Source organism: Calonectris borealis, chromosome 13, assembly GCF_964195595.1.
Source record: "Calonectris borealis chromosome 13, bCalBor7.hap1.2, whole genome shotgun sequence".
NCBI lineage: Eukaryota > Metazoa > Chordata > Aves > Procellariiformes > Procellariidae > Calonectris > Calonectris borealis.
This window is the reverse complement of record NC_134324.1, coordinates 3,593,885-3,617,000: the sequence shown is the minus strand read 5'-3', so window position 1 is coordinate 3,617,000 and position 23,116 is coordinate 3,593,885. Positions and strand designations below refer to the sequence as shown.

The 23,116-nt window shown below is 36.4% G+C and overlaps 1 protein-coding gene across 3 annotated transcripts in view; it reads right to left on the bottom strand.

The window, feature by feature from the left end:
• Positions 1 to 23,116, bottom strand: part of DACH2 (dachshund family transcription factor 2) — a 308,526-nt gene that overhangs the window by 92,694 nt on the left and 192,716 nt on the right. For all 3 annotated transcript variants that reach the window (XM_075161959.1, XM_075161958.1, XM_075161957.1), the window contains exon 3: positions 8,581 to 8,712. In XM_075161959.1, the coding sequence (XP_075018060.1) occupies positions 8,581 to 8,712 (132 nt within the window). The remainder of the gene's footprint in view (positions 1 to 8,580; positions 8,713 to 23,116) is intronic.

Sequence of the window (23,116 nt, the reverse complement as noted above, 5' to 3'; positions counted from 1 at the left end):
GAACACATTTCCTGTCAATAAAATGAAAAATGATATAGATTTAGGAGGATAGTGGTCTCAGCGTAGCATCTCTCATATTATTATTCCAGTATCATCTGTTACAAAGTAAGACCAATTCCCACATCTAATTACAAACAGGATTTCAGAGTCATTAAACAAAATACATTTCCATTAGTGCTGCTGTAAGAAGATAGGGGAAAAAATGAAGATTAGTTCATGCTGCACCTCTGTTTTTCAAGCTTTGAAGATTTAGACCTCTGCACTCTGAGACAATAAATTTGTAAAGGATCTGAAAGGTGACAGACATGTGAAAGCTCTCAATTCTACGCAGTTTAGCCATACCATTTGCATTTTGTCATTAGTTTATCTTTTGCTGCACTTAGTTCTGATAGTAGATATGGCAAGAATCTAGAGAGGTTGTTTATGATTACACTGTGTGCACCCAGAGGTATTTTATTTGGCGTTAGGAAGGTTTTTTTAATAGATATGATTGATTTTTTATATTAAATTTGTTCCAGCAAAAGTTAGAAATCATTGTAAGGAATTCTGTCTGTACGAAAAAAAATGTACTTTATACTCTGGAAAAAAGGAACAGCAGTTCTTTGACTTCAAATAAGATAACAGCCAAAATATACTGAGGAAGCAGATTGTGTGATATGTTTAACTGTTGAAATACAAACTTACAAGTATATGTATTCTCCATTCATAAACATTTAGCACATCTAATTGTCATGAATCCATTTAAAATATACCCTTGAGAATTACCCACCCAAAAAGCATTCACACAAACCAGAGCTTAGACATTTAATAAGAACTTTTCTAAACAGAAGTCTATATAAGATAATACCTAAATTTCCTTATCTTTAAAATAGTTTACATTAGCTTATGATGTTATATAAACATCAATTATTTTCATAATGTGTAAGATAAGCATCAAAAATCTGAAGCAGAAATTCCTCTCAAAGAAAAAGATGCCTCAGATTTACAGAGAAAAGCACAGAGAATTTCATTTTCAGAAGTTATCCGAAGTTTTATTTCCTTTATTAGTTTTAAAACTACAGCCAGAGCTACTTCATATTTCTCAGAGCTGGGTGTCAGTCAATCCAAATATGTAAATATTAGCTGATGAATCAACATTCATGTGTGAATCATACACATTTACTATAAAGTATTTAGATTCATATTTAAATGAGTAAGAATACTTTTTAAAAAGACAGTTAAAGTACTCACATGCATTCAATAGGTAACTGCTTAAGAATTTATCTAAAATTGAACCTTACAATATTTTGCAGATAAGAAACAAATTCACTTTTGCTGAAACTCCACTGAAACTGTGGTTCACTAAAGCATCCTAAAATTCTTGGTATTAAATCCTGCCCAGTGATGGGGTAACACAGCAGAAACTATCCATTGATATTCACTCTCCAAAAAAACCCCAATTTGCTCAAGAAATAGATATACATGCATCTTGTTTCCAAGCTTCCCACACAGAGACTGGTTCTTGGGATAACTGAGAGGGCCCATGAAAGCCATCACCATTAGGAAGAAACAGAAGAGAATACAGCAGAATACAAACAAGGTACAACCGAACCAACAAACAGCTTATCACTTATCACCTCAAACTTAATGTTTGAGGAGCTGTATCTTAAAAAGGAAAACAGCACATCAACAACCTTTTCCTCCAGAATTATCAGTCGCTGGCTCCAGGAAGGCCTCACTTACATTATCTGCAGGGAAGTCGTTGTTCTGCATCATTCAGCAACTACAGACATTTTCTGACAAGCAGCAATGGTAAAGCTCAGTGTTACGTGAATGTTTTAGTTCCTTTACTCCATTTTCACTGAAAAAGAAAGCTTACAATTTCTTAGATATCACTTGCAAGTGGGTTCAAGAAACTTCCAACCTCCAAACCTATGTATGGAAGCTCATCCTGAAAGCCACTGAGTTTCATCACTACGCGAATCTTCTTCAAGTATTATGGCCGTGGGATAAACACTCTTATGCAGAGCTGTCTCACAGCCAGTCACCTGTGGGGCCATACATGCTTTCATTACCTAGAGCAGCCTCATTTGTACATCAGAATTCATCATCCTGCTCCCTCGCCTCTGCACTGTGAGTTAGTCCTGAAGAACCAATGTCTCGTCCAGGGGCTTCAGAAGTGGCTTTTGGTTTTTTTTTTTCCCCCAGATGCACACTGTAACATGACCCATTCCTATTGCAGCATCCAATCTCCCTCAGAGAAACGCATCCCAAACTAAAGGGCTGAACAAGAGCTGTGAAGTGCTCTGAATCAGAGATCACTTCTGATCTCCAGGAGATCTTTTAAGCTGTGTCTCTGCATGACACTGACCACCACTGCCTATCTCCCAGCCTGGTCTCCCCAGCTGTGTAATACGTGTTACACCATGAGCCATTCTCACAGTACATCATCATCTGCATGCTTGAGGGAAAAAAGCACATCAAAAATGTCATCCTCTGTCCTATCTATCCTACCTATCCCGGTGCTCAGTCCGTTTGTGGTCAATGGCCGTGGTCTAGCGGCTCACTTCACCACTCAGCAAATAGGGAGGTCCACGAAGCCACTATGTGCTACTCTCAACTTCCAGCGTGAAAAGCAAATATCTTCACACTCACCACGACCAACACAGGTACATGTCTAAAGAAATAGCACAGGTGTCTCAATTTTTAGGATGAAATGTTTTAATATATCTGCTAGGGCTGGAGTCAAACAAGTCTAGTTTTTGGATGAGAAGGCACAGAAAACAAAATATATTACATTCTCTCTTATTTCAAGACTGTATATATTCCTCCTGGCAAAAGGACAATTAAAGAAAATTAAAAGTATGCTTCACTAGCTTTTCAATTGATTCTAAAAATATTAACAGTAGTTTTGACTGGTTATATTTTTAAAATGGCATGAATGTTTTCTGTTCTTTAAATAAAATTATAATCTTTGAAACAATAACTCTCTGCTCATGTAACACAAAAATACTTGCTTTAACAACAGGAAAAATGACTTCATGAAGTCTGCACAGCACTCAAGGATTAGAAAAATCTGTTCTCTGGTCGTGTCATTTTTACTCTTACAATAAAATAACAGCCTCGGCATCCTGCTTTTTAGAATAAAAGACCTACCTCTTTTGACTTTTCAAGCACTTGAAAATTTTAAAAGAGAAAAACTAAAAAATGCTGACCGTGTAATAGCTGGGTATTCATGGTGGGTGGAGAACGTGAAAGGTTACAATATGGATCTGTGCCTACGCGTTTCTTTTCAACTTGAGCAGCATCCTCTTGCTTCTGCTAACTCGGCAATCATACAGCTGACAGATTTCTGGGTTTTCTAAATAATGCATGGGATTTTCTTTTAACATGTCAGTGCAAAAGTATCAATTCTGCCCCTGTGTCGTTTGTGATGCTGATTTTCCTTGACAGCATTCCATTAAACCAATGAGTTTTTTCCCTCCTGATGGTTCCTTAAATATTCCTCTGAGTGATGTATTTGTGGTTTTTTAAACAGATTGTGAAGGATGTTTGCATTTATGAGAAAACTGCATGGCAGGTACTGAAGGGAAAAAAGGATAAGAAGATAACACATTTTTTTTTCCCTATGAAGAGCTTTTTCTCTGATCCTCATACACCAAAAGCTAGGGTATTTTTCCTTTCTTTTCTGCCTAACTTAGCTCCTTGTCTGGAAATTAAGCAACACGACTCTACACACAGAATAACATTTTGACTTCCTAAGGAAATACCACTGAAACACTTAGTACTGTTTGATATCTCTCTTGGGAAAGCAAAACACATTTATTAAATCATGCATGCTAACTCCAAAAGCCAAGAGAAGGAAATAACTGCTTTATTCTTTGCACTGAGATTTTGTACAAACAGGTACTGTCACGGATTGCTATGCACCAATCCTTTGCTTATGCAGCTCAGAGGATGCTCAAGTAATATCACCAATACTGTATTTTGCAATCTATCCTTCACGTTCCAGTTCTACCACATGCTTGTACAAACTACCTGCTGCCATGCTATTAAAAAAAAAAGCTCTGATTTCAAATAAGTTTCAAATTTCCCTAGGCAATTACATGCTAATTTCCAGAATACACTTCACCTAACATTAGTATCGCATGATGATGAAACAGATGATCTTTATAGACACTTTTGTGCAACCAAGAGGTTTTGTTTATCTTATTTCTCTAGAACAACAGAATTGATTACGTGGCTGGGCTTTGAGAGATCTGCACACACATCCAGAATACCGGGCTTCAGCTGCCAGCTTCAAACTCTTGATCTTACTCATTTTCCAAAGTGGGATATGAAAGGCCACATCACTCCTGGCACATCTTATCAGTCATGCTTTACAGTATGACTTGCCTTAGCTATGACAACCCCCTGGATTCAAGGCAATCCTCATTTGGGTGCACTGATTGCCGTCAACAAACCATCTCATCTCCAAGGACTCACGTGGAGTAGCCAAAAAGGAGAAATAGGATTATGAAAAACTTATGGCCACTGGGAATTTGAGATTTCAGAGGAATTAATTTCTCCCACTTCCAGACACCTATGTCCCCAACTACGTGGTTCTCTAAATTCAACTTTCCTTCCCAGATCCTACAAGAAGATGGAGACAGACACTAAGCCACAAGGAACAGCTAGCACAGATCGGCTGGACTGTGGAGCCAGAGAACCTATAGTGCCAGATTAAATACGAGATTTTCAACTGCCTGAGAAGTTTGCTTCAACACTTCATATGATGAGTAGGAAGGTGCAAAAAAATCTCTTTCTCTTCTGCAGAGAGTGGAAGGAGGACATTAATGTTCAAATGTATAACAACATTCTTCACAGCACCGTGAACTAATGCATTACTTCAATTAAAAAATACGTGCAATTTTTTTTTTCTTTTGGTACTTCCCCCCCAACCCCCGTTTCAGTATTGCCTCTTGCGGCATCTTTTTTTAATAAGTTGTTTAGAATATTCCACACTAAACTCCAGCATTACTGAGATTATTGTAATATCACAAAAAGGAGGTAGTTAGGACCTGATGGCAAAAGCATACCAGCTGGACTAGAAGCAGAAAAAGAAGTGGCACATTTACTCCCCACTTCCTTAGACACACTTGTAAGATTCAGTTCCACACATGTAATTTCCTAGAGGAGAACATAATATCTGAGGAATTATAGTCAGTGATCCTGGGAGTTAGAGTTCAGATTTTTAATTGATAGCATGAATTCTGGCTTCAGATACAGAAATTCTTGAAAAAATTTCCATCATCATAGATGTGCACACACAGAGAAAGAAACTACAGAAGTGACATTCTAGGCATTACTAAAGAAGCAAATCCAAAATTATTTCGTATTGACTTCAACAGATACAAGTGGGGATTGAAATGAATATGACAAGACATCCTCACCACTTTTTTATTATACTAAGGGCCTGTATATAATGACACACTTCCAAAAAATCTGGCAATGAAGTTTCAGGACTTAATACTGATCAATTACATTTTTAAATTCAAAAGAAACAACAGCAAAGGAGACTATTCCACTCATCTATCAGACTATGGAATGAGGAGGAAGGAACACATCCTAATGTGAAATATTTAGTGGCGTTCTATCTTAGGCTCACCAAAGGAAGTCAATGTGTAACACTGAGGTAAAAAACCCACAATCTCTATAGTTGTTTTTTTTAAGTAAAACTGCAACCCTTCAAGTCTTTGTTACAGTAAAAAGAAAAAAAAATCAAAGGAAGCAAAAGGTCCTCTGCTCTGTATAACTATATTTCTGATTTGACAGCTACAATTATAATCATTCAGACATCTATTTCCCACAAACTCTCCACAGCCATAACCTTTAGTGATTAATTATAAAGTTTCAGGAGCAATAGTACATAGACTAATTTCCTAAAACAATAAAAGACAGAATTTCTCATTTGGAGCTAAATGAAACATGAACAGGTTGTTATTCATGCTGAAATCTAGATGCAGAGTCATGTTGCAGCCATTACAGAAGCTATTAAACACAACCTCAAATCAAAGAAACTGTAGGTCTCTCTCCTAAAATAAGATGTTTTTCTCACTTATGAGGCTTCTGACTCCTTTGCTCTGTTCCTTTTTACCTCTTCTTAGTAAAAAAATTTTCAAAATTCAATTTTCTTTCTCATTTTGCATCCCCATTTGGTTTTTAGTAGTCATTTAAACTGTAAGAGTCTAGAGCAAAACAAACATTTGGTAAAGGTTTCAAGCACACAGAATTATCATGGTGTTCTTTTCACAGTGAATCAAAGTTACAAAATGTATATCAACTTCTAAACAAAATGCCCACCCTCTTCATGCCCCATCTCAGTCTCCAAAGAGTTTTCTGTAGGGAATATTTGATAATTCCTCAGTTATTTTATATAGTTAAACGTATAGTTAAGTTTTACATTCCTTTCATTTTGGTTTTCCTTTTTGACACATCCTGCTGTACCTACTTAATGTAAATCTTTAAAAAATGATCCTCCACTAAGGAGAGAAACCATGCATTGCAAAAATGATACTATTGCTGGCATTGCAGATACTAAAAAGAGGGGAAATTGTGATTTTTAATACGATTACTAGTAGTTCTTTTTGTTAAGGACTTATTTCGCCGTCTGCAAGCAACATTGGCACTTGATCCAGCAAATTTGCTCTTGGCAATTTTACTGAATTAGGCAGTGAAAATGGGAAATAATTGAGAAAAGATCTTTACATAACTGACACCATATCCTTAGCCTTGGGCCCCACTGTAACTTAGCTAAAGTCAGTGAGAATTTTTCCAAATATTTAAATTGGTTTTGAGTCAGTTGAATTGCTAAACCACAGAGAACTTTCATTTCATATGCATGCTCTTGACATATTGTTGAAAGGCTAGTATAATAGTCCCCTATAAAACTCATCAACGAGGTACCTAAAATAATAATGTTAATGTACTGTAGATTCTCCCCATATGAAGTATACAAATTTTGCCATATCAGGTAACACACAAAACCATGAACATTCAAATTAGCAAGCTTTTGTACAGCAGCTTTTAAAAACCCTAATACTAACCCTACATCTCTTCTGCATGAAGCTTCCTTGCTTTTCTGTAGGAATTCTATCTTCAGTCATATTTCTTAGCATTCGGTGAAACTTCATAATTCATTTTGAACTACATAGAGACTATAAAAGTTACACAAACTAAATGTGCTTTTTCAGTGCTTTTTTCTGAATTCAATATGCACTAATTGATTAGGGTCTGAGAGGTGAATAAGAGATACATATCCTACATAATAGAAAGCTACGGAAGGGTTTAATGCATGAATTAGAAGCCAGATTTCTTCAATACAAATGAGTACACAAAATTAGCAAAAGGCAATACCACTTTTGGAAAGACTGCTTTGTGCATGATTTGTCATGAATTCAAAGTTACTCCTTTAGAAAATGAGTCTAAGACCTCCCAGCTGCTGCTTTATTGGTCTAATAAATTACCATTTTGATGGTACAATGCATATACACTATACACCATCCAAGCAAGCAAACTGTTAGAGCGGCTTCGTCTTTAGAGACGCATGTGTGACTTCAGAGACGTGTGAATGCCGATGGGAGATCTGAATGCAATGAGGGATCAGACAATGCCTCTGTTCTTGAATTGCTAATGAAAACAAAGGATGCGTAAGTTTCCAAAACGGGAAGAGCATATTGTAGGATTGTTTGTGTCGGAAGAAGTCAGTCCAAGTGAACCTGCTCTTATTGTGATAGGCATCTAGCAGCTTTCTGAGACAAAACGGATCTATCTTGTTCTAGGTTCTCTACACTATCCAAGTAAAAATCTCTTCTATTTACCTGAAAAGAACATTAGAATAAACAAAGAAGATACCCTCTTCAAAGGATCCATTTCTGACTTAACCTTTGAACCCTGTTCTTGTGGAGCTGGGACTCGGGGAGTTTAGTTCAAGTTTATACTAATGTTTAGAGTCGTATAGACTGCACATGTGTTCAGTGTCAGTGCTTTCTACCCAAGGTTATTCCAGCCAGGTAGGCCATAACAAACGTTTACCATGACTCTCCTTCATAGCTGTGGTTTGCAAACACCCATTCAAGGGAAGAACAAAATGCAGAAAAGCCAGAAAGTTGGTGATTTAGCATTCCCTACTTTACCTTTCGCCAGTGAACTGTGGAACTCATTATGAGTTCCAACAACCTGACGTTCTGGAAACTTTCCATCATTTACAGGAAAACTCTAGACTCACTGTATTATTGCCAATAGAGCAGCCTTTTGTTACTACAAATATATTTAGGGAACAGTTTAAAATGTCTGTATTCTAACATAATGAAAACAATCCTCCACCAATATTTTCCAAAAAATTAATGAAGGTGGCTGTTAGGAGAAAAACTGGAGGAATTCTGGAGGAATGGGTGCAGTAATTTTGATTTGACGCTGGCAGAGCAAAGCTTACAAAATAAAAGAGCACAAGAATTTGAGATAGATTTTTGATTTTGTTTCCCATGCACAAAAACAGGTGTTAAGAGCTCCCCTACAGCTCACATGCTGAGCTGCATTAGAATTGAGCTCTTCATTACTTACCTGCATTAGAATTGAGCTCTTCATTTTCTGATTCTGTTCCATTTTGACTTCCACTTCCATGAAGGCTATTCATTGCCATAAGTTTCATTTTCTGTAACTTCATAGCCTCTGCCATGGCAGCCGCTGTCAGACCTGGAAAAATATAAATAAATACAATGCAATATCATACCATACAATGCAGCACTGAAAAATATGAAGAACAAAACAATTCCTTTCAGTGAGAATAAGTCACATGAATTCAATACACATTCTTAGTCCAGTTATGTAATGTTATTCTGAACACTATCTTTATTTTAAAGTTGTTATTTCAGTACACCATTCTAAGGATTTTTTTTTTTAACTCTTTCATGTTTCTTTTTCTTTTCTTTTTACATGTATAGCATAAAGAAATTTTTATTTAATGGTATCCCATTTGATTAGACTCTTAAATATCACTTCCTGTCACTTTGATCATTTCATCCCTTTGATCACTTTCTACTTAACTTATTTAGCCGCTACAAAATTTCCAACTACACTAGTAAGATACAGTATTCGTTAATTTCCAATTAACATGGAACAATCAATGCTGTACTATTATATTATATATCCAAATATTATTTTGTCTTTTTCTGAAGTCTGTTGGTTTGGATTAACATAATTGCTACTGAAAAATATTACATTGGAAATGTCAGAAAAGTACAATATGGGTAATTACAAACTCGATCTCAGCTCTAACAGACCATTAAGACCAGCACAAATTTACAGAATTAAGGGGTGTTAGTGGTAGAAGATTTTCAAGTGACTACAAACCAATTAATTTCCAATAATAGAAGAGAAGAAGTAGAGTAGTGTCAGGGTACAGGTTACCATCATTACCATAATTTTTTTTATTATTATTTAGATGCCCAGTATCTTTTTTTAGTAAGAGTAAACTTTTTAAGTTTTCTCATTTTGACTCGGTCAGTAAGAGATCAGATTTTCTTCCAGACAGTATCAAATTACTTTTACTCTGGGCAAGATGTGACTGAAAATACCTTATCTGAAGTTCATCTATCTTGCAGGAAAATACAGGGGATAAAGCCATGTAAACAAAAGACCTCTACAGGTGTAATTGTTTATTCATTCCATTATGGATTAAATGGGTTTACTGTCTTCCTCCCAATATAGTATGACTTGCTTTTGTCATTTGCTAAAAAGCAAGCTAAATCCTTCATATCAGCTATCTTGTAATTGACTGTGCAATAGTTCCAGAAAATCACTGAACTACATTTACCAAAAAACCCATGGTTTTTTTGTTGGTGGTGCATGTTGTATCAACCCACAAAGATATCATACATCAAAACAGAATTAAATAATCTGCTGTTTCTGCAAAGTACTGAGAGATTAGATACTGTTTAAAGTGAACTAATAATTTTCACATCCTATACTGCCACACATCCATAAATTAAAATACTTTCTTTTAAAAGCTGCTATGAATTTGACATTTAGATTAGCTCTGCTGCTCCTATAATAGGCTTTACAAAAGTTCTCATTATTTTAATATGACTTAAGTAAGCAAGCCATCAATAGACTCCAACTGCATGGAGGAGGGACATGTATTATCACATACGCATAGAGCAATTCGGTTAACTTCAGCGAAGATATTCCTGATTAGTATCGGTAAGGTGGAGATGACAGGTTACGAGATGGCAGTTATACAAGCCCTCTTCTCTCCAGGCCAGATGTCCTCCTCCCTCCATCTTGCCCGAGAGCCTCGCAACATTCACAAAAACAAACTCCACTTACACACTCCTATGTTCCCAAAGCACTGATGCCAGATCTAAAAAATATTATCTACACTAATTAGGCACTTGTTTTACTGTTTTGTCATTGATACATGAAAAACTATATTGATTTTATTATTAATATACACTAAATACAAACATATGAAAATAAGTTCAGAAAACATCATCAACAATCTTGTCTTTTAGGTAATTTAATGCAGTCCTCACTTCATACAGAAGATCACTATACCATAACAGTACTCGCTTTTTATTTAAAAATATTTTTTTTCCTAACACCCTTTAAAGTTCTTTTGCAAATGCTACAGGTTTTTTTATCAAGCAGATATAAAATCCTGATGTTTAAACTCCTGTTTTTACAAATTACTCGCACTCAATCCATCAAAGAATACATCTTCAATGATAAAACTGTTCACACACTTTCTAGAGAAGATGAAATAGTCTATAAACGTTTCCACTTTTTTCCTAGGGAAAGGAAGTGGGATTGCTCTTTGAGTGAATTTCACATGATTTTCAGGAAGTTCAAAAAACAACTCTTTTGAGGAATTTACTGTTTTCAAGATTTCCAGGCACCTGTGTGATTTGCCTGCCTACCTGCTCATCTGCACTTTTCCTCCTTATCCCAACCAATTCCAAGTTTTGAGGTACAGCCATCACTAAAGCATTTTCAGAACTTGTACCCACTCACATCCTACTCTCTTTTCACTTTACATTTCTCATAAATTTGCAAAGAATTCACATTTATTTTAAAGGTTACAAAAAACAGAGTCTGAACATGGAGTTTTTTATCATAACATTTTATCATTTGTATGTACCCGAATACAATACCCAATATCCCAAGAAATATTTTCATCTGGCTTAGCGTCTATACAGGTTCTTGTTACTATAAGTCATAGAACTTTACTTAGTTTAAATACACAAAAGAGTAAAGAAATAATTCCTAAGGAGATAAACAGAGAATGGAAAGTGAATTCAGACCTTTAGTAAAACGGTCAGTGAAATGACAAGATAAAAAATTATACAGGACAGTGTATAAAACAACAAAACAAACCGAAACAAAACGACAAACTTCTGCTGAACAGTTGTATCAGATGCGTAACGAAGGCTGAAAGGGTACCGAGGAGCAAACAGAAAAGAATAAACACAGTCCCAAAATCACCATGCCGCCGCCTGCAGAAATTAAAGGTAATTATTGTCAGGCATTTTTGAGCTCCCTAACCAGACACAGCTGCCATAAGGACAACAGCCAAAAAACAGTGATGTATCAGAAATCTATGCTGTGCCATCTGCCACACCAAAGTCACTCTATTTCAGCATTAAAAGTTTAAAGAGTACAGCGCAGTCCTAGTGCAGAAAGCCCTACAGCCTGAAGATCCTGAGCAGTCAGGCATAAACTTGAAGCAGATACAGCCAAGCCTATCTCTAAGCTCAGTATCAGCAATGTCTTTATACTCTCATTCACTTATTCCCCAGTCTATATAATTTCTTACTTGAATTGTGATAGCAGTAAAAGCCCCAGAATCTGACTGTATGAGGCACTTTAAAAACAGTGTACTAGTTCTTCAGCATTTCTGAAAGCTAATAAAATTGAGGTTAAAGCAAATGGTTTCAGCAGTAAGGGTGTGCTACTGATTGAAATGATGGAAGAAAACGTACAGCAAATCACCCATTGGCATAATCTTCAATTAAGGGCTACTGCCGCAGCTAACGTTACTGAAGCTACTATTTAATTTAACTATTAATAAAACTCCTTTCTCTAATTGACTCAGCTCCTGCTAGCTGTGGCAAAGAGGGCTATTCTTCAACTGACTTACCTAAAGATCTACAAAGAACTGAAGAATCATTTCCATCCTCTCGGATGAATCATTATCAGCAGCAGAATCTCACTTAGAGTACCTCACTTTGAAAAATGTACTTGAAAACTGCTGTAACATATACATCTACCCCTCTGCTTTCACTCTTTTTAAAAAAAAAAAAAAGGGTCCCTAGGAAAAGCAACATGCTGGATTACATACTTCAAAGCTTCCCTTTTTTTCTCTCCGTTTACACTTTAAATTTCCCTTCAGTTATCTTCTGCCAGCTGTGATTAATCACTAACCACCCAGGAAATAAACTACGTACCGCTTATTATCAAACACGTACAACCTTTACAATACTAACAACAAAAAAGCATGACTCTCATCACAGTTGCAATGATTTGTTTTCAAAACTGCTAACAACCATGTGGCCGGTGGAGCTAGTCCCGCTAACAGTAGTCCACAACCCACCAGTTGCCTTGGCTGAAAAACAGCAGCTCCGTGAAGAGCTGGTAGGGATCTTTAAGAGAGACCCACCAGCGCTAATGCAGACATCTCTGAGCCATGTTCTGGGTCAGCTCTCTATACATGAATCTTGATTACAACTGCATAACAGATTGTGATGGTGTGCACTCAGGTAGACCTGCATCGTGCACATGGCAAAACAGCCAACTGCCATTAGTAATCTTCATTCCGTAACTTCAGTTTTGTCAGGACACTGAGTACTCTCCCTTTGACAAGTCTGCATAACTCTGCTCTACAACACACGAATTTACCCCTGAAATAACCCTTCAAGAACAGACAAGCCGGCACACTTTATGCTCAGGTTGCACTGAAGTAAAATTCTGCAGTTGTATTCTGAAGGTAAAATATACCTACGCACCAAACAGTTTTCAAATTAAGGTTTTTGATCCAAATCAGGACCATACTCAGCTTACTCAACATGGCACGCCACATTGCTCTGGGGAAGACCCGCTGCTTGTGGGGCGTTGGAGATGGAATAGACTTGAATGCCCTGTGAGGCTTGGTTGCTTCTGTGAGGGCTGGACCCACTGAACACGTCCTCTACTCCTAAAGCCAAGGTACCTGCAGTGCTTGAGAGGGTGTGAAGATCAGAGAGGTTTCTCCATCCCTTGTCTGCATTCTATTGAAGTGAGTGGTTAATTGTTTACTCAAATATCCCCTACGCAGAAAAAAAGACTACTGAAGATTATTCCTCTGTGAAGTCTCAGGAATTATTTCAACAAAAAAAACATTTCTACTGCATGGCCCAAAGATCACAACTCCAAGGTCGCTTGTAGCGTACCCCTCAGGGCCAGTATCCCATTACAGGGCAGTGCTGAATCCACCCACTTCCCTGAGCACCAGGCGACAAGGGAACAGTACCTCTTGCCTCGAGTAAAGACCACAATTTACTGATTAGCCAACACCTTGGAGACATAAGAAACAAAAACTCCATTACATTCCCACACTGAGGTACCTAGGGTGTCTTGCATGCAAGTGAATCCTCCATGTTTAACTGATGTCCAGTCATTGAAAATTGGATTTTGATGGTGAATACAAGGACTCTGAGCATTTTAAGGTGACCCTGAGTATCTGCTAATCTTGTACTCTAGCTACAGCTATTTTTTCCAGTTCCCTAATTACTTCGACCATGCCCCTCCTTCATATTAGTTTGAAAGCTTTTCTGTCAAAACTGTGAACAAGTAAATTAACTAAAGGAGAACTATGAGTAATCAAATCTTGAGGTTTGCAATTAATTAAATGAAACGGTGAGTCAGTGAACTGAAGAATGGTCTTATATTAAAACAAAACATTTAATTAAATTAACAGTCAACACATTGCAATTAATAATATTCAAAAGGAAAAATGAAAACCAGCTTAGCCTTGCCATATTATTTCAATCTAACAGTCAAGCATTGTGCATCAGCTTGTTTGTTATTTGCATTCAAAGCTGCTATGGGTCAAGTACGATGTGCTAAAACAGGAATAATGAAACATCTGGTAGTATGAAATGTTAATATGAGATACCATATTGCAAACAGTGAAAACAATTCTGAAACATCCAATAAATTAGGCCCTAGAAGACTGAAAAGGATATGCTTTCTTTCCCACTTTCTTCAATAAGAAAATTAATAAAAATAAATATATATAATGTACTTTAGGTTTTCAGAATGCCTGCAAGAATTTACTAATTAATTTAAACATTCACATTAGGAAGTGGAGGCTTCTCTCTAGCTGAAATGAATCATCCTTGTTTAGTGATAAACAGGTAGGTAAACCCAGCTACTAACACGAAGGACAGTGAAACCAAATTCTGGAATAAGAACATTAAAATGACCAAAGTGTTAGAGCAGTCTGGAGACAGGTTCAAACACAGAAGTCTTATTATTGCAGATTTCTTCCATTTCTGTAAGCTGACTCAACTAGAAACTGTAGGAAAGTTTTAGCTCTCGTACATGTTCTGTTTTCAATGGTTGTTCAAAGATATCCTGGCTACCATTTCACATAGGTCATAATAATCCATCAACGTGAAACATTTGAGAGACTGTAAGGGAAGAACTTAGTGAGTAATTGGCCACTGCAGGCAGAGGATGGGATTTCAGCGTAGGCGCCGTAGCGCAAAGCTTTATCATGGGCTAAGTTGTGAGAGTATTCACCCCAAGCCCTGGGAGGACACTTTGGAGCCCAGACTGAAATCCATGCTACGTCCATTTGACATTGCCAAGCTGAAATGTAGTCAATAGCCAAGAAATGTATTACAACAGTTGAGCGTCTTTCATCTGTTCTGATACCTGCAGCCAGCCGTTCTGATATTACAACCATATTTTAAAAATATGTTCTTCTCTCCCATTTTGCAACAGAAATGCACCCCAAACAACAGCAAAAATTGATTTTTAGAGTAGAAAATTTGTAAGTATTTATACAGTATTTATGCTGCTACATGTTCAAAGTGAAAGAGAAAGTAAAGACTAATTCTCTAAACACATTCAGCTAATGAAACTTCAGAAACTTCGCAAAACATTTCAGACAACGGTTAATATTTTTCAGTGGCCTAATTTTTAAACACCACCACTTTAAAATGTCAAGAAACTATACTATGGCAAAAGTACCTTATTGAGGGAGAAAAAAACCCAAACAAATATTATGAATATTTGTCAGGAATTGCGAGAAATTGATCTTCCATAAAGAAACTCCAGTCAGCTCGCTTCTGCAGTGAATTGTCACACAGCCTTTACTTGAGAGACCTTATTCTTTGCCTTTGCGCAGCCCCTGAATATTCCCTACGTAGCTTCCACTTCTCCAGCAGATAGATAGGGACAGACCTACAGATAGGTCTCTTCATCATACAACCTTGTTTCCCCCACAGGTCAATTGATTCTCTATCATCAACCAAGCAGTTAGGTTGGAGAAAAAAACAGTTTGTGATAATGTAATTTAAAGACTGCCACATGCTCAAGGGATCAGAATTAGGGTTGCACAAATGTTTCTGCATTTTTGATGGCTTGATTTTGCAATCCTAGTAATTTTTGTTTAACACTGTGTGCTTGCTCACCTTATTTTAATTCTAAAATATCATTTCATGCAAAAACTCATATGAGCATAAACAAGATTAAAACCTTTACACACCAAAACATCCCTGCCACTCCATGGAATAATTCACAGAAGTAACAGGTTGTCATTCTCTAATTTCACACATATTTAGGCAGTAGCAAAAGTCCTGATACTAACAAATTTGGGTGTTCACTTTAATATACAGGGAGAGTTTGCTTTTCAGATGCTTTCATCCCATGTCTGCCTCTATTCTTTAGGCTTCTCACCCCAATTATGACCTCTGTGTTTTGTATAGCCTCATCTTATCCTCCCTGATACTCACCTGAAAGATTGGAAACATTTTTAACATGAACATCTTCCTTCAAGTCTCTGTACCCGAGATATTTCATATCCTTGATGCACATGAAGTTATGATGACCAAAGACCTGTCAGATTTCTTGTCTAGACCTGAGGGGCTCAGTTTGAAGTATGTAGAATTTTAAGCCCAAATTTGTGCTTAAACTTATGTTAACATGAGCACTCATGTTCCAGCTGATACGCAGCAATCCCAACTACATATTTTACAGATGACTTATATACAAAAAGGTAGCCGGAATCTTATGTCAAACAAAAATGCAGCTTACCTTATTGGAGGGAAACAGAAAAATCAGAACTCCAAAGAGCACTGAGAGGGTTACATTATTCTTTTTTCCTTCATTCTTACAGTGTGTCTCATGAGAATTGATTAATTTTGTGACATTTTCTGCTCTTCTTTACAATCTATGCCATGAGAATGATTTGTCAAGACTATAATGCGTAATACTTTTAGTATGCTGCACTACTGTGACCTTTACCTTCTTTTGTATATTTGATTGACTGACCACCCCGCTTTTGATCTACAGTTTTCAGAAGATGGAAGCATACATGAGACAGAGGCGTCAGCCATTGAATTATTGTTGAAAAGATCACAATCACTTTATACAGATAATTTGTATGTTCTGTGCACATCTGATGCAATTTTAGTCATGTCATTGAAAATTTTCAACATAAAATGAAAACTCTTACACTATGTAGTGTACTTAAAAGGTGTTTTCATACATCAAGAGAGTGACAAATTCATGCATTAGGACTCAGATTTCAGTAAGGGTAAGACAAGTTAAACTAATGCTTATAGTCATCCAATTCTCAAACTATCTGCTTATGCTTTCATAACGCTGTCATAGACTAAAGATTACAATTCTTTGAGATAAGAACTTGAAAAATTAAAAACTAAACCAGAAACATTTAAAATTACCTCCTGAGAGCAACACATAAAATAAATTCAATTTATAGGAAAAATATGTTAACTCCAAAGTGCTAAATATTCAGATGCCACAGGAAAGAACATAAAGGTGGTTATCATCAGCCCCAAAAGGAAAACAGACCTTTGACACAGCCCTCACAACCTGAAGAGCAGGAATGCTTCGGTAACTTCTAGCAACGTCGCCCAGGTGGGCAATCTCAGATTTACTTGAGTCAGATTCAAAACAACCTGGACTGCCCAATGGCCTGGAAAGCTCACACACAGTCAGGGCCCTTGGATGCACTAACAGGGCTTAATGGCCACCTTCTCTTGGGCTTCAGAGCTCAGTGCATTTGCTCCGGATTGCAGGACTTAGTTATCCATTTTAGAATACATTTGGGTTTATGGGAACCTAAAATTATGTTATAAATACATTTAGAACTAATAGTCTTCATATTCACCATGGACATTCTGTATCACAGAAGTCTCTCATGGTGCATGTGCTGCCATCTGAAATTAGAATTATCTGTTGTTATTTTTTTCTCCACGTTTATTCCTCTTCCATTACATCAGTTTCTGTGGGTTTAAAGCACTTGTCCATAAGCGGCAATGATGGGGAAACAGCTGAAGTTTTTGGAGGTCCTTTCAGTTAAGTAGCAAGAAGTCTGAAAGCTTATCTGGACTTGTCACAAATCTCTCAAGTTTGTAAAATTAATTGGGCTGAAAGGTCTTCTGAGAATAAGGATATCTTTGTGATACTTCCTACTTGTGACTGGAAAATACCATACTTTTTTTTTTTTTGTATCAGATGGCACAGCTCAGGTATGTCCCAGCTGTCTCAAATCACAATTTAAAAAACAGTGTATTTCAAGGATTTTAAGTGAACACTGAATTCCATAAATTCATTGTACTACAGTATTTCAGATGAAACCTCAACATACTGTCAAGATCAGCACTGCTATTAGAGACTGGATTGCTAAAATATTACCCCTGCTAGCTGCTGTTCACTTCAGCTGGACCAGCCTGACCAACGCTATGGGCCTTTGAGGATCATACTGCACAGATCTCTTACCCAACCCCTCCCAGAAGCTGAAGTGTTAGAGGGGAGCAATGTTACTCCAATCTTTCCTAAGATGTTTTCACTAAACTGAAACCGAGCAAATAATAATTTCACGTTATTACTCGCCAAGCTACAAACACCAGCATTGAGCTCCCTCTTTACACAAGATGGCAACCGCACCATAGAAACTTTGCTTGCAAATGAACAGCAGAAATACTGTGAACAAGGCTCCTCCGCTTAGACAAGTCTGTAGAATCATCCCCTATATGGTGTATCTTCCACATAAGCAGTTTTTCAAGACCTCTGCCAGAACAGAAACTGAATGCTATGATAACACAGCTCTTAGTTACTTGAGGCTGAGAAATTTGTGGCCAGTTCATAAAAACCACAGAAATATTATGCTTATTATGCACAATAACCTAAGCAATGAAAAGAGAGAGCCCATGCGCTCCTTTCCAAATGGCATTTAATTAATGCAACCTCAAAAGATGCAAGTTCAAAAGCAGCATCACTTAAGAACATAAATTCAGGGAATATTCTTCTGAGACCTACAATCACTTTACAATTCTGGTTGTTGAATGAAAGCGAAATATTAGTGCTTTAAGGTAATTTGAAATACCGCAGCTTATTCACAGTGAAAAATATTTTTGGATGGTATTAGGATAGACTAGTAAAGCAGTAATGTCTCTGCCAAGAAAGGAAAACAGTTCAGTGAAAATTCAGGAAATCAGTGACACAGGCTCCAAGTGGATCTCCAGCTTTATGGTAGAACCTACCACATTCGCAACTACTAACAATTTGACAAAAGATGTAGAACGTGGTGCAGAAACATGACTTTTTTAAATTCAGGGAGTGGAAAAACACATCCCTCTCAGTTATAACCTGATGCTTCACATAGTCATCAGGAATGTACCTTTTGCCACAAAGTCCCTTTCAGCAGTATTGATTACTTTAAGTATGATTCTGTGGCGAGTTGGCATTAGTGGTGTGTCATGACATATACATACCATGTATTTCTTCTTTCTAAGAAGAAAATGAGATATTTTAGATTAGTTTATCTTATTTCAGCAGGGTTTGGACAGCAATCCAATTGGCTGTACTTGGGAAAGGACAAGCTTTCATGCAACTTTCCAGCAAATTTCCGTGAGGCAAGAACAACCACGTCAGGCAGCGAACGCTGCCCAAACGCTTCCTCAGGTCAAAGCCGAGTTGCTGCTTTGGGCACCTTCTGCAAACAGGTGATGGATATGTGAATTTCTAATACTGCAAAGGAAAAAAGAGGAGGCAGCCCACAGGCTGGAGAAACCAGATCTAACTTCTAGCTATGTTTAGACCACAGGTAAAGAAACACAAAGAGCTGTATTTTCCTCTGGGGCATAAATTAATGACTATTGATGACCCAACCAAAGAGTGTGCGTAACAGGATTACAGAGGAGTGTGTACCTTACCTTTTTCATTTTTTTAAGCATTTTTTACTTCTGACTGTTCCGATCTCTCTGTTTTTAAGTTACTTTCATATAGTTTTGTTGAAGCTTATTCATGCACATTTTCTTACACAAATAACACAGAGGACAAATAATTTAGTCCCAATAGGTTAATACCTTCTTTGTTTATGAAGTTATGCCAGAATAGTTATTTCCATTTTATGCTATGCAAGGCAAAGAACATTTTTCAAAGCTGAGACACTGACTGGAAGCTTATTTTCTTGTTCCAGGTGGTGAATAAAAATAACACGTAGAAGATGAACGACACCATTTTTAAAATCTTAAAGGACGTGTCTCTATTCATTGGTCAAGCTGAATTAACTTGCAGCCTCCAAGCCAAATGCAGGCTCAAGAAGGAGAGGAATAATTTAGTCACTGAACTGAAACACTCAGTAATCTAAAATTATGCAAATATTCTCTTTGCCCTTGCAAATCTTTACAGATAAACTCTACTGGTCTTTATTCCTGAGTTTGCATCAGTATAGCAGTTTCATTTCTTCTTCTAAAACTATGGCAACAAACATTTTTAGCTTAGGTTTTGTGCAACTATTTCAGTAGTCAAAGTACATCCAGATCTTAAAATAGATTCTCAGATTTTTTTATTCAAATTAATTAAATTTACTTTAAAAATAAAAATATATTTAATATAAATGATGTCCAAGATGTATTGAAAATTTTTTTAGCCAATTCAGAAAAATATTGCAGGTATCTATTCATCTTGCTTTTCCAGAAGTCTACATTATATAAGTAACCCCTTGCAAGCATTCCCTTTAAAATTATTATACTCTGCAGTCCTCAGCCTTTTCTTAATATTAATAGTGTACTTTTTGCAGCTATCTTTTCAGAGCTGAGAGGTTTAAGTCTACTTTAAGGTTTCTTCCCACATTGATAGATTGAGTATTATATATTATTATAAACTTCTCTAGGTAATACTCCAATGTGTTTCCAGTAAGCATTTAACTCTGGTTTTAGAAATTTAATATGTGATACATTTGTCAATTTAATAGTTTACTAAAAAGACATTCTATTTCTTCTATAGATATTGCTTTTAAATAAATCTTCTCAGTATTTATCTACTATATCCTTTAATTGAGATTTCCCTAACAGTGGCACTACATTGATAAGAGTAGGTTTAATAGGATAGTTATTGTGGATTAATTAATAATTGACCAGTTCACTATGTTAAATATAAATCTTGACTGTAATTTTTTTCCTCTATATAGTTTTAGGAACCGGTATGTATTTAAAAAAGACCTGCTCACTTCACTTAAGCTGAGAAGTGAATTTGAGACAGTTAGGCTGCCCTTATGTATAGGAACTTACAGATGACCAAGAAACATCTTTATAATTCTACTCAGGAAATAAAGGATGTAATATCCACAATCCCATCCGTCCTTATTTCTTTCAAAAAGCCACTAAAATGCTCATACTTGAGAAGAAAATTAACCTTTTTACTGATTAATCACTAGGCAGCTTTGACTGGTGAAGAGAAAATTGTATTACAAATGAACGGCTACCTGTTATCAAATTACAAGGCGTTTTCATCAAAGGACCAAAAAATGCAGCACATTGACCAGTTAACATGTTTCCACTGACCTGGGGGGATTTTTCCAGTTAACAGCTTCTGAAGAATGCTTCCTTTTGATTCTTGTCTCTGACACAAAAATGATTGTCCCATTTAACCACTGTTCTATCACATACATCAGAGAATCCTATTTACTCACACGCTACTGGAACATTAAAACACAATAGTGTGATTGTCTCTGGAAGAAAATTTTAAAGATTGACTTTTTTTCTTTTTTGTAAAAAAGGGAGTAAGATCAAAAGCTAACTTTAATAGATGTTTGACTAAGGTCATACTCCTAGGAAATGGAACACTGAAGATGAAAGAGAACAAATAGATTTGGCTTTTGATCTCAGCCAAATGCATTTGGCATTGTTTAGCTTTTATAAAATACTTCAACTTTAGGCCATATCATGACTAAAATGAATTGGTTGAAGTCCTGAGGTTTTAATAGTTCAGTAAGACTTTAACATGTACCAACATTTAGGAAAACTTCCTTCTTAAGTATTTGGCTAGATTTTTTTCTTACTGGAATGAAGTCAGGTCAAACCTGACTGTTGCTGCTGATGCTAAATATGTATAAACAATTTCAATAATATATTTTTCTAATCATAGGCAAATTTAAGAGTTGTTATCCACTAGTGCTGTTAAATCAGGACAACTAGTATTCCTAGCAAGAAATTTTAGGGGAAAGTGCAGAGCACTGAGAAAAGTTATTGGAATTATTCAAATAAAACAAATAATTGTGTCCCTAGCCAAGAGTGTGTATCAGATCCTTTTACCAAATTATTTCACAGTTCTAATCCTCCTAAAAAGTATTGTCGCCATCCAGATTTGTAAACTAAATAGTACTAAGGGAGGAATGGATTACAATCTACAAACTACTACTTTCAAATTCTTCAGTAATAATGTTGTTTGCTAACTGAAGATAACTTGCTTAATTAAAGAAAAAGATAACATTCATTAAAGCAATATGCTGAAATTATTACTATTGTTAGAAAAAATTAATTATCATTAGTCATTAGAAGCGCTGCAAAAACCTATAAACCACTCAGTAGGCTACATAGTCAAAATTTACAAAGGAGTTTCATCAGCCCAGGCAGCTCAGCCCTCTGATAAACCACAGTGACGGCAGGAAACACCCCAGCCCCAAGCTTCCAATTGCCTTTTTAAAGTTTTGATAAGAATTAATGATTTATACCACAAAACACATTAGAATAGAAAATACTGTGTCTGTGTTATGCAAACATTTGGCCTTAGGAACTACACAGAAATTATACACAAGGGAAGAAATTCCTGATCTTACTTTCCAATTATTTTATTACATTACTATATTGTAACAATTATAAAGAACTGATAAAGAGCTGAGAAATTCCAACAATATGAGTCAGGAATTTGTCATCATTAAAGGAGACATACCTGACCACAAAGCCTAAAAGTAACCTAGGGAAGGAAGAGGTGATTTCCCATACACTTCTCCACTCATCACAATATTTTTCTCAAGGGCCACTTAAAACAAAACAAAAAGGCACAAGAAGCCTCAGCCATTTGCTCTCCAACATCTAGCCACAAATTAACCACACGAAGCAATAATTCATTCATTCCTTCTTTATACTGTTTATCTCTTAAAAAGGGAAAACATCATAGGCTTCCCCCCCCTTTTTTAAAAAAGGACATGGTTTATTACTCCTTTTTATATTATTTATTACTTTATGTACCGTATTTCTGCTGCTGAGGCAATACATATGATTTGCTGAACCCACCTGGACACTGAAGATCTCTGCAGACCAGAAAACCTAATAAGCTTAGATCTGACTCTCCCAGGTAAAGAACACCTGCACCCAGCAATATTTTAGCTATGTCATTCTCAAATATTACAAATATGCACCTCCCTTTATGTACTAAACCACCCTGCAAGACCTTGCCATCCATCACAAATAAACCTTTTTTTTTTTGTTTCTCAGCACCTCAGTTATTTCTGTTTACTGTCACAGAAAGACTTACACCTTCAGCCAAACTGGAACCTCATCATTCATATTCTAGTACAACTTCAAGT